The sequence below is a fragment of the Rhinopithecus roxellana genome, chromosome 14, assembly GCF_007565055.1.
Source record: "Rhinopithecus roxellana isolate Shanxi Qingling chromosome 14, ASM756505v1, whole genome shotgun sequence".
NCBI classification, from domain to species: Eukaryota; Metazoa; Chordata; class Mammalia; order Primates; family Cercopithecidae; genus Rhinopithecus; species Rhinopithecus roxellana.
Window position 1 is genome coordinate 68,878,379 of NC_044562.1, and position 13,089 is coordinate 68,891,467.

Consider the following 13,089-nt stretch of genomic DNA (forward strand, 5'->3'; position numbering starts at 1 on the left):
TTTGGAGAAGAAAAGACTTTACACATTCAAAGAGTTATCTACCAGTCCAGGACTGCAAACCTTTTCTCTTATATAGTTGCTTAAAAAGAAATACGAAAATTACAAAAAGAAGCCAGCTAGGTTTTTTAAAAGTATAAAAGTTAAAATGTCAAATATCAGGTCATGAAAATAGCTTTTCCTCTCTATTTTTGATGGCATAATACCTTTTTTCTTTTTGAGACTGAGTCTTCCTCTGTTGCCAGGCTGGAATGCAGTGGTGTGATCTCAGCTCACTGCAACCTCCGCCTTCCGGGTTCAAGTGATTATCCTGCCTTAGCCTCCTGAGTAGCTGGGACTATAGGTGTGTGCCACCACTCCCAGCTAACTTTTGTATTTTTAGTATAGACAGGGTTTCACCATGTTGGCCAGGATGGTCTCGATCTCTTGACCTCGTGATCTGCTTGCCTCAGCCTCCCAACATAATACCATTTTGATTGTGATGTATATGTAATCTTAAAATTCAACATGAAAGGTAACTTTATAAATGATTTATGGTGAATTATTGTATTTTGTATGACTGTTTCTAAATTAACTGAAGATCCTTAATATCATTTCTTAAGTGGGAAAAACACAAATTGGTCTTACATTTTTATCTTGGTATAATATATTATTTAAGGCCAGGAGCAATGGCTCACGTCTGTAATCCCCACACTTTGGGAGGCTGAGATGGCAGGATTACTTGAGCCCAGGGGTTTGGAACCAGCCTGGGCAACACAATGAGAACCCTTCTCTACAAATAATAATAACAACAACAACAACAACAATAATAATAATATTAAAAACAGGTATGGTGATGTACACCTGTATTCCTAGTTACTAGGAAGGCTGAGGAGGGAGGATCACTTGAACCAAAGAGTCAAGATGCAGTGGCCCTCCAGCCTGGGTGGCCAGAGAGAGACCCTATCTTAAAAAAAAAAAAAAAATTGTTTAAGGTGTTATTATGAAGTTTGCTTTAATTTAGTATTTTGTAATACTAATAATTAAGTAAATCCTTTTAGAAAAATTAAAACGAGCTTATTATATATACTACTTCATTATGTTCTGCAAAATAAATGTAGAATGATATGGAGAGTGTATGAAATTTTCATAACCAGGAAATAGTGATTTAGAGAGTCACAATAGGCTAGTCTAAAGAAATGGTGGATACTTTTGGAAAATTTACTCTTTTAAATATTTTTCTGAGAAATGAAAATGTTGAGTTTGTGGTTCCATCTTCTCCATGGGCAATGAATTGTTTGATTTTTAAAGAAGGTTTATCTTTAAGTTAGAATATGATGTTTCTATCAATTGGTCACTTAAATTAAAACAGGTGACAATGTCAGTAAATATTTGAAAGAAGGTTTTGCAGAAGATAATAAAGAATTAACCATATAATTTTTAAATTAATATAATCTATTTATATATATTTGTGCCATTTTGTACTTTTCAGTATTTGTGCTCTAATTCACAGTGTTATTTCTTATTCATTAATCACTTCACTAAAGATTTTCAAAGCTTTTTTTATAGCTTTGGAAAATGTTTCTTTAGAATTTTCAGCAATTGTGTCATTGTTTCTTCATTTTCATATTTAGAATCATAGGATAAAATGAATTATACATAATACGTGTGATCTCAATATGATTTTGAGGGGGAATCTTTTCTAATTTTTTTCTTACTTTTAGTTGATGATTGCTCTCTGAGGCTGGACTTCAAAAAAATTTGATTATGGGCTGGGCACAGTGGCTCACACCTGTAATCCCAGAACTTGGGGAGGCTGAGGCGGGTGGATCACCTGAGGTCAGGAGTTCAAGACCAACCTGGCCAAAATGATGAAACCTCATCTCTACTAAAAAATTACAAAAACTAGCCAGGCATGATGGTGGGCATCTGTAATCCCAGCTGCTCGAGAGGCTGAGGAAGATAATTGCTTGAACCTGGGAGGCAGAGGTTGCAGTGAGCTGAGATTGTGCTATTGCACTCCAGCCTGGGTGACAAGAGCAAAACTCTCTTACCAAAAAAAAAAAAAAAAATTTTTTTCATTATGTCTCTTTCTTTGTTTTTTTCTTCTTTGCCAGGTAATAGAACATTTCCCGTAAGATAAAACTGATCCTTTGATTTGCATTGCTTTATATTTAAACTTTCATATAGGTTTGCTATCTGTGAAAGTTTAGTGGTCTCTTCAAGATCTGTAACAGTAAGGAACATAGGAAGCCCTACCAGTATTTTGTAATTTTAAAAGCTGTAATGAAACAATTTATAGAAAATCACCTAGTCTGGGATTCCTAATTTTGTTTTGTTGCATTACCCTGAAATGTGTCAGTTTTTTCTGTTTTCTTCACGTTGAGTTTTTGCTTTTAAAACATCTAGAAATCTCTACACAGTTTTCCTTTTTCAACATTCCAGTTCTACTTCAGGCCTAAATCCCACCCTGCAAATGGTTTCTTACTTTTGCTTGCGTGTTTGAATTTGCTCTTTTCAAGCAAATTCACAGTGGTGAAATCACACCCTTCTGTGATGTTTGCCATCATTGGAGTGGAGTTGAATTGTCTGTTTATTCAAATTTGGTTTGTCCTCTAGGAAGCAGTTGTCTGTAATTTATATGTTGTATCCTGGTAAGTGGTGTAATTTTCCAAAGGCAGGTGGACAGTTTTTCACCTTTGTAAACAGAGTGTATTTTTGCAGTGCATTGGAAGGAGGGATTCTCTTTCCTCTTACACATGCTGATCCTGACCCACTTTATAAAGGTGATTGTTAGGTGAAAAGCGTATGTATAGAATAAGATGTTTCCTACTACTGCACACTCTTAAATGTCTTTTCCCTTCATTCTTTTTCTAAAATAATGTTTCTAGTAAAATGGAAACATTTATTGCTCTTTAGCCAGCCTACTCTGCCCTTTCTCCTCACCTTCACCCTCTTAAACAAAAATGAGATTATTGCAGTGAAAAGTGAGATGCTTCATCACAGTAGATAGTTCTGTAAGTTGTTAATTGGAAATTATTGTGATTATGAGTCTGCTGATTGTTCAAACTGTTGCTTTTCCCCCACATACGTTATTTAACTTTGAGATACCTTTGGTGTTGATAAAATTCTGTATGTCTACATGGCAGGGCTACTGTTTTAACTTTTAATAGCCACCAGTGAATTTTATAAGAATATGGATTGTATAAAATGTTTTATAATAATGGAGAAAATGAGTTTTCTGTAGCTCTCCATAATTGTGTTCTTCCCTTATTTAAAACTATTTTGCATAGGTAAAAACAGAATAGCAGTAATCTTGGTCAATTTAAAAAAAAATTATTTTGATTAAAAGATAGTATACTCCTAAATATGTGTTATGTCATAAAAGGTGAATCTGTACTGTTGACATTTAAGTTCATTTTAGGAAAAAGCTTTTAAGAGAATTATTCAGATGGAAATAAACTTCTGTTATATGTAGCTGTTAACTGGAAAATTTCTCTATGGCTCGTTAAACTCGAAACATGTATATCAGTGATTTTGGTACATTTAGGAACAGTAAAAGTAGAAAGGAATACATATGGTAAGGCTAACCAGTGTGGGTAGAAAAGTGACAAGTGCTCTTCATTGGACAAGACAGGTAATATATTAGAGAGAATGGCCCAAATTAAATGTATCAGATATCAACTCATTAGAATTATGTCCTTTTAGAGCTTAAAGAAACATCATCGATAATTTAATGAAGATGGCTTCTTCGAAAGATTGGGGAATAAGCTTGGAGTGGTGAATTCCTTTAGGTTGTCTTCTACATAAGTTAGTTAATTTGTGGCAGAACTAGGGCACAAACCTGGAATGAATGGCTTCTAGTTTTGTATGTTTTCATTTGTAAAATAATGGTGTTTTTTCCTGGTAAAAGGGTTGGGAAATCATTTGGAGTATTCTAGTAAAGCCTTTGGCCCTCTGCTGTTAAGACAAAAGCAGCAACATTTAGGGTGTTTTCGGCAAAGGCTTTAGAACAAAGCAGAAAACTTTATTCTACATTTTGTGCATTACATAACCGTCTCGAGAATATTGCAGAGAAATATTGCAAAGAAACAAATGAAAAGCTAATTTATTTGCCAGAAGCATATCTTATTCATCCTCACATTCGCAACACTAAAACACACATCTTCTAATAAATAAGTTTAACTCCACTAAGTAAGGATTGTTAAGTGAATCAATAACACATTATTAAAAATTAAGTTTAATATAAGGGACATCTGACTAAGTATTTGGATTTATTTCTGGGTTCTGTATTGGTATGGTATAAAAAATAGTCACATAGACCAATGGAACAGAATAGAGAACCCAGAAATAAGTCATCCTGTGATTTACCATCCTATGATTTTAAATGTGAAATCATCCTATGATTCTGAATATGAAAACAAAGAAACAATGACACTGTTACTATGGCCTTATAGTATGGTTTGAAATCAGGTTGTGTGATGCCTCCAGGTTTGTTCCTTTTGCTTAGTCTTGGTTTGGCTATACGGGCTCTTTTTTGGTTCCATATGAATTTTAGAATTGTGTTTTCTAATTCTGTGAAGAATGATGGTATTTTGATGGGGGTTGTGTTGAATTTGTAGATTGCTTTTGGCAGTATGGGCATTTTCACAATATTGATTCTACTCATCCATGAGAATGGGATGTTTCCATTCGCTTGTGTCATCTTTATTATATTTTATATATATCATTATATTAATATATATTATATATTGTATATATATCTACATCTATCTATCTATCTGTCTATCTGATGGAATACTACTCAGCCATATAAAGGAATGAATTAACAGCATTCACAGCAACCTGCATGAGATTGGAGACTATTATTCTAAGTGAAGTAACTCAGGAATGGAAAACCAAACATCGTGTGTTCTCACTGATACGTGGGAGCTAACCTATGAGGACACAAAGGCATAAGAATGATAAAATAGACTTTGGGGACTTGGGGGAAAGGGTTGGAAGGGAGCAAGGGATAAAAGACTATAAATAGGGTGCAATGTATACTGCTCGGGTGATGGGTGCACCAAAATCTCATAAATCACTACTACTAAAGAACTTACTCATGTAACCAAACACTGACTGTATCCCAGTAACCTATGGAAAACTAAAAATAAATAAGGGACATGATAGTAGGATTTTTCAAAAGATTTTCATCAGTATTTAAATAGAATATTATGTTAAATAAAATGCAATTGAGGAGCAAAAAGACCATCCTTATATTTTGTATTTTTTTTTTGAGACAGAATCTCCTTCTGTTGCCCAGACTTGAGTGCAGTGGCACGATCATAGCTTGCTGCAGTCTTAAAATCCTGGGCTCAAGCAATCCTTTTACCTTGGCTGCCTGCCCAAATTGTTGGGATTACAAGCATGAGCCACCATGTCCGGCCTGCATTTTCAGGAGAGAGTGCTCTGGGATTTTATCTTTTCAGATGTGAATTCATGCTCAATTTAGCAAGTAATTTATTTCCTAATAGAATAAATATATATTACTTGGTTTTGTTTTTAGTATATATAGTTATATATCTTGTTAATATATTGCTTGACATTTTTAGAGAAAGGAAAAGTTCTTTTCTGGGATCTGATTGTGTTTAATTTCCCTAGTGTGAAAGCATCTCTGTGGATCCCCAAAAAAGAGTTGTGGGCCCAGTGTGGTGGCTCACACCTGTAATCCTAGCACTTTAGGAGGCCGGGGCGGGTGGATCACTTGAGGTCAAGAATGTGAGACCAGCCTGGCCAACATGGTAAAACCCCGTCTCTACTAAAAGGACAAAAAAAATGAACCAACCATGGTGGCATGCACCTGTAGTCCCAGCTACTTGGGAGGTTGAGACAGGAGAATCGTTTGAACCTGGGAAGCGGAGCCTGCATTGAGCTAGAAATCAGTAATACGGATTGCTGATATGATTGATTATTGATTTCTAGCTTAATTTTATTGTGATCGTAATAACGTATTCCTTTGAAATTTACTGAGGCTTTCTTATGCACTAACATACAATCAAGTTTTAAAATATTTCATAACTTGCTTGAAAAGAACGTGTAATTCTCTTATTATTGGTTGTGGGATTTTGTATATGTTTATTAAATGCAACTTTTTAATCTTTAGCTTCTCTTTGTCTTATACATTTTTTTTAAGAGACCAGATTGTTTGCCCTATAGAGTTTCCAGTTGTCTGCCTATTTCTGCAAGTATCCCTGTGGTATAATTTACATGTATTTTTATAAATTGATAGTTGGATTTAGACAGTGATTAGATTTAGAGTTGATTTTCTTTTTCTAAGGCTCGTCACAGGTGGTGATGTGTTCCTTGATGATGAGATTTGTAATAGTTGTCTTTTTGTGATGTTAGTAGCCATTGATGTTCAGTGTCTAGATCTCTTACTTCGTTAAAAATTATAAAATGATGATCTAGTTCTATTATTCCTTCTTCATTTACTAGCTGTAATAGTTTTATAATGAGAAACTTATTATTTGTCTATCCAGTAATACAGTTTGTATATGAAAAGTGAAATAAATGCTTGTTTCTCTTTATTTGCTGGTTTCCTAATACACTTTATATATGAAAGGCGAAATAAATGCTTGTTTCTCTTTATTTGCTGGTCTGTCTCCCTCCCTCCCTCCCTCTCTCCCTCCCTTCCTCCCTTCCTTTCTCCCTTCCTTCCTTTCTTCCTTCCCTTTCTTCTTTCCCTTCCCTTCCTTCCCTTCCTTTCCTTCCATTCTTTTCTTCATGGGGTTCTCTGTCCCCCAGGCTGGAGTGCAGTGGTGCAATAATAGGTCCCTGCAGCCTAACTCCTGGAAACAAGTGGTCCTTCTGCTTCAGCTTTCCAAGTAGCTGAGACTACAAGTACACTTTTTTATTTTTTATTTTTGTAGAGATTGGATTTTCTTACATTGCCCAGGCTGGTCTTAAACTCCTGGTTTCAAGCAATCCTCTTGCCTTGGTCTCCCAAAGTGCTGAGATTACAGGCATGAGCCACCATGCCCAGTCTGGTTTTCATTATAGTATGTTCTCTAGCTTAGTCCAGTGGTGATTATTTATTTTGTATCAGTGTGCACTCATTGATTTAAGCATATTTAATGTTTCAGTTCATGGCATTTATCATTCTTATTGATGTGTAACTTGTCACATCTTTGGTCAGTGGAAGCCTTTTCACGTCCTTTCATCACAACCATAGTAGTCTTTGATGGCTTTTTTGATGTCTGATAAGGTGTTCCAAGCTTACTCATCATGTGTATCTCTCCATTTCTCCAAGGAGCCCTGATTCCTTTTATCTTATTTTATTTTATTAAAAAAAATTTTTTTTGACGAATGCTATTTTAGTAAAACCTGATTCTTTTTTTTGAGAAATGGTACTCAGAGATCACAGTCTGGATACTAGGAGTATACATTTTTACAAAATTGGTCATTATTTCTAAACCTTCCATTGGACACAACTAGAAAATACATATACATATAAATGTGTGTGTGAGAGAGAATGAGAGTGTGTGTGTTCATTTAAAATGAAATACATTGTGGAGTTTAAACTGATAATTCCAATTTAAAATGAGCACCATAAGGATGCTTTTTCTCTCCCACATCTTCCTTCCTTCCTTGCCAAAAATCCCATTTTCTTAAGGTTGCTGGGGATGACAGAATTATAATATCCCATCTCACTCATTGGCTTTGTTCCTCATCAGGTGATTGCAGAATGGCAGTACTAAAACTATCACTAACAGCACAATTACTGAAAACATAAAGAATCTAATGATTCACCTCATTAGTTGTAGGTATTCTGTTTTCTTATGTCAGTTTTGATAAGTTACACTTTTTAATAGGAATGTCTATTCTTCTAAGTTTATAGGTATTGGCACAAAATTATCCTGTATCCTTAATGTCTTTTAAACCATTGCTATCAATGAAATTGTATTCTCCTTTACGTTGTTACCATTATTTATTTGTACTTTGTTTTCCTTGCTTCATCCTATCAGAAGTTTGTTGATTTCGTTAGTCTTGTCAAGAAATAAATTTTGACTTTTTTGAGCCCCTGTAAGATCTGAATTTATATTTACTTCTGATTTTTCACCTCCTTTCTTCTATTTTCTTTGGACTTACTCTGTCTTTTTCCTCTCCTCACTTCTTAGATGAGTCACTTAGCTCATTCACTAGGCTGTGTTTCCTCATATAAATGTTTAAGACTATTAATTTCCATTTAATGTATTGTTATCAATAGCAATTTGTTGTACACTCAAATTTGATAGAGTTCATAGTTCTATAAATTTTTCATGCAGTGTTTTTGGTATCTTCCTGAGGATGAAATTTCCCCTCTTTCAGCAAAGCAGTCTTGGTGATTTCTCCTTATTTATTGTTTATAACGTCATATACAGTACGGATGTACCTTGTTTTACATATTGTCTGTTTCTGAATGTTTCATTTGTCTCTTTCTAAGTTCTTCCACAAGTCCTCAAGTTGTTTTTTAAATTTTTTAAAAATCAGTTTTATGAGATATAATTTATGTGAAGTAAAATTCATGCCTTAGCATATAGTTTTATGAGATTTGACAGGCACATATAGTCACATAATTTTTGCCGTAATCAAGATACAGAAGAGTTCCAAAACTTTCGCACATGCGCTCTGTAGTAGCCCCTTTCACCTTTCTCTCTGTGGTACCTGCCTTCTCTTCAACTTGAAACTAGTTACAGGTTTCCCTGTAACCTCAGCTTTCTTAGGAGTTCCAAAAAAAGTTATAATTTTGCAGATCGTCTGGCTTTTGTTATTGTGAGAGTAGGAATGATGCTCTTTCCAGCCAGACACATAATTTTTCTTATCAAATCATTTTTGGTAAATTCACATTTCCATATATCATTTAGTATTAACACTACTGTTTGAATATCTTTCTTCCATAGATGCATTTTCTTTTATATTCATGTATCTTCACTGAAGTTTTATTTAGTTCTGCAGTGGTCTCTTAGGTACTTATTTAATTTCTATTTGAAATCTTTTTAACTTTAGAGTTAAAAGATTAGCATTTTAAAATGTACTTTTCAAGTTTGTAAATACTCTGATCTCCTAGTTTTTACTAAAAATTAAATATTGGCATACGTTATCATGGGTTATCATGGGTTATCAACTGATCTCCTAGTTTTTACTAAAAATTAAATATTGGCATACGTTATCATGGGTTATCATGGGTTATCAACTGGAGGACTTGTTTTGTTCATATGTAATCAAAGGGACATTAGAAAAACCTTAAAATGGGTAACTTTTTGATTGCCGGATTTACTCTTCATAGGGCTTATCATTTTAGTGTCCTTAGCTAATTTTAAGGTGATGTGAAAATTTTTTATTACTTCATCGCATTAAGGAATTGATTTTTGTTACAAAGAAACATTAATAAAATATTTTTGAAAATATTTCATCTGAACTGCTGGTACCTGTTGTTTTTTGAAATGTGGTATTAGAAAAAGTTTTTGGTGAATTTTTTATCAGGTATCTATAACCAATTTATTGAATTGGTTTTAAATATTGTATTAAGTAAATGATAATGTGTCATCATGTTGGAAACAGCATTGCATATTTTAACCTAATTTTACCTCCCGGTTACTTTAATGGACTTTAATAGGGGGTTACTAAATGTTTCTTTTCTTTTAACCTTTTTGTAGGTTATTTTAGTGTCTGCCAATAAATTGACTCGTTATATAGAACCATGCCAATTAACAGAAGATTTTGGTGGGAGTCTCACCTATGATCACATGGACTGGTTAAATAAGAGGCTGGTTGGTATATTACAATGAGATAAAATGTTATTGCATAGAAATAAGATATATTTTCACAACTTTATAATTTTATTCTATTAAAATATAGATTATTTTTCTTTTTACAAAAATGGAGAATTATGTGCATACCACATTATATAACATAATAGACAAATACTGTGCAGTTAGACTTACTTGATTAGAATTCTGATTCTAGTTGCTAGCTGTATGGCCTTCAACAATGTATTTAATTTTGCCTTGGCTTGATTTCCACATCTGTAATATGGTGATAATAAGAGTACCTACCTTTGTGTGATTATGGGTAAAATGAAGTGAATATACATATAAAGCATTTAGAATAGCACCAGACATGATATAGTAGCGCTATATAAGTATTAGCTATTACTGTTCTGTCATTGATAGCATTAGTAAAAGTTGTAAATTTTTAAAGTAAATAACAGTAGCATAATTTCTCTCTTTTTTTTATTTTTTATTTTTATTTTTTTTGAAATAGAGTCTTGCTCTGTTGCCCAGGCTGGAGTGCCGTGGTGTAATCTTGGCTCACTGCAACCTCTGCCTCCGGGATTCAAGCAGTTCTCCCGCCTCGGCCTCCTGAGTAGCTGGGATTACAGGCACACGCCACCACACCCAGCTAATTTTTGTATTTTTAGTAGAGACAGGGTTTCTCCATGTTGTTCAGGCTGATCTCAAACTCTTGACCTCGTGATCCACCTGCCTTGGCCTCCCAAAGTGCTGGGATTACAGGCGTGAGCCAGTACTCCCAGCAAACAGCAACATAATTTCTTGAGGTGATCTAGGTTGCTTTACCATTTTCAGAGAATATTTAAACATTAATTTGAATTATCAACTTGAAGAGCAGTTTGACATATTAAGCATTTTCATTTGTGAAAATGTATCATCTTCGGCAATCTAGACTTCTGAAATCTGCTACTCTGTGTAATTTGATGGTTTTTTAAATTGAACTACTGAAAGAACAAACGTCAGATTAACTCATTTTAGATTAAATGATAATTTTTTTGGAGAATAGTGAACTTTTGGTTATCTCTGAATGGTTAACTAATTTCCACCCAGTTTATTTATTGCCCCAGGCTGAAATGCAGTGGCATGATCACCACACACTGCAACTCCTGGCCTCAAGCAGTGCTTCCAACTCAGCCTCTCAAGTAGTTGCTACTGCAAGTGAATGCCACCATGCCTGACGAAGGTTTTATTTTTCGTAGAGATGGAGTCTCCTTGTTGCCCAGGCTGGTCATGAACTCCTAGGCTCAAGCAACCCCTCTACCTCGGCCTCTACCTCGGCCTCCCAAAATGCTGGGATTACAGGCATGAGCTGCTGTACCCAGCCTATTTCTACCATATTTAAAAAGTGCTGTCAGTCAAGTGATTGTCCACTTTATTACTTACGTTTAGACAGACTTGTGCAAATTCCTTTTCAGAAATATTTGAAGAAATCATTAAAATTATAACTAATTTTAAATGCTATATGCATGTAATATAATAACTGTTATGTGAAACCAACATGTGTTGGTGATAGAATAACATAAAGAAATGTTCTGTAACTGTTATTAGAGACTTAGCACGTTCTAAATTACATGTATGTAATTAGAACTGTTACCGATGCAAATGTTTCTCAGAGAAACACTTATCTGAATGGAGAATGAAGATAATTTATTGATGTATTTAAATTTTAAAAATTATTTATCCATGAAACCATTGCTTTAGGAAACAGTTTTGTCTTCTCTTGTGTACATTGTTGTGCTCTGGTGGTAGAATTGCACTGACTGCCAGGGAAGGAAAACAAATCCTAGCTGGCCAATTCTATTGCTATTAACAGATGATCCTTATTACATATTAATTTTTAAGACTGTTCTTAGTATGTTAATAAAACTCATATTGTAGGTTTTTGAGAAGTTTACAAAGGAATCTACATCATTATTAGATGAACTTGCTTTGATTAACAATGGAAGTGATAAAGGAAATCAGCAAGAGAAAGAAAGGTAGGTGACTAGTGGCATGTGCAATTATATCCTTTCAAAACTGTAATTAATCTGATAAAAGATAGCTGTATTGTTAATACAAGCTAAAAATCTACAGTAAAAAAAAATCTTCATTCTATCAAAATTGATATACAATATTCATGAGAATTTGCTTTACGTGTAAAACGTATTGGTTTAAATCAAACTTTCTTCACAAAAGCCTTGTTTTTTTTTTTGTTTTTTTTGTTTTTTTTTTGAGATAGAGTCTCACTCTTGCCCAGGCTTACTGCAGCTCCGCCTCCTGGGTTCATGCCTGGGTTCATGGGTTCTCCTGCCTCAGCCTCCCGAGTAGCTGGGTCTACAGGTGCCCGCCACCTCACCCAGCTAATTTTTTGTATTTTTAGTAGAGACGGGATTTCACCATATTAGCCAGGATAGTCTCGGTCTCCTGACCTCTTGATCCGCCCGCCTCGGTCTCCCAAAGTGCTGGGATTACAGGCGTGAGCCACCGCACTTGGCCCATTTTTAAATTAATAGTAATGTATTTACTTTTTTCTGACACTATGTAAAGTGTTTCAAGAACATATTTTCAAAAGAAACAATTTTCTGCCTTTTTAGAGTTATCTTCTTTCCTAGCTAAGAATATGAAAAAAGTTGCAGTTTGAAATACAATTATTATAACCCTTATTTGAATACATTAGTACTAAAATGTCTAGCTTATAGAACTTTTTCTGTTGTTGTAAAATATGTGATATTCGTGAATTCAACTTGGAGAATTTAGTGTTTTATGACATGCGATGAAGTAATAGTTGAGTTATCTGAATGTAACTACCTAGATTTATCATGTTAACAGATTTTCCTTGATTTACAGCCTTGTCAGCTTTCACATTTCTGTTGGTAGGCCAAGTCCCCCTCCTCAGATAAAAAACACTTTAGCAAGCAAATTAACTATTCAGGTCACTTGATTATTACTGGTCACTAGAACAGTAATTTTTCATTAGGAAATGTGAAAGAATCCTTGTCTTCCCTGTCATCCTGTCTCCTTTGAATCTGACCTTGAAGATACAGTGGAACCTGAATAAAATGCTTGTTGTTATTCCATGAATCCAAATACAGTCACATATCAAGTTTTTGAGTGTAAGATCTTAGTTTTAACAAAATCTTGATTAAAACAAAGTCAAAATGTGAAAACAAATGGTTTGAATGTAAATCTGATTAAAGTCACCACAAGCAGTTAGGAATGTTTCTATCCTATAGATGCCATATAAAAATGTAAAATTATGAAATTTTGTCTGTGTATATAAATATGTGATTGTGTGTCTGTAGATGTCACACACACATATATG

The 13,089-nt window shown here is 34.3% G+C and overlaps 1 protein-coding gene across 6 annotated transcripts in view; it reads left to right on the forward strand.

Annotated features, from left to right (window-relative positions):
• SESTD1 (SEC14 and spectrin domain containing 1) overlaps window positions 1–13,089 on the forward strand; it is a 154,091-nt gene that overhangs the window by 99,893 nt on the left and 41,109 nt on the right. For all 6 annotated transcript variants that reach the window (XM_030916783.1, XM_030916785.1, XM_030916788.1 and 3 more), the window contains 2 exons: window positions 9,654–9,767; window positions 11,667–11,764. In XM_030916783.1, the coding sequence (XP_030772643.1) occupies window positions 9,654–9,767; window positions 11,667–11,764 (212 nt within the window). The remainder of the gene's footprint in view (window positions 1–9,653; window positions 9,768–11,666; window positions 11,765–13,089) is intronic.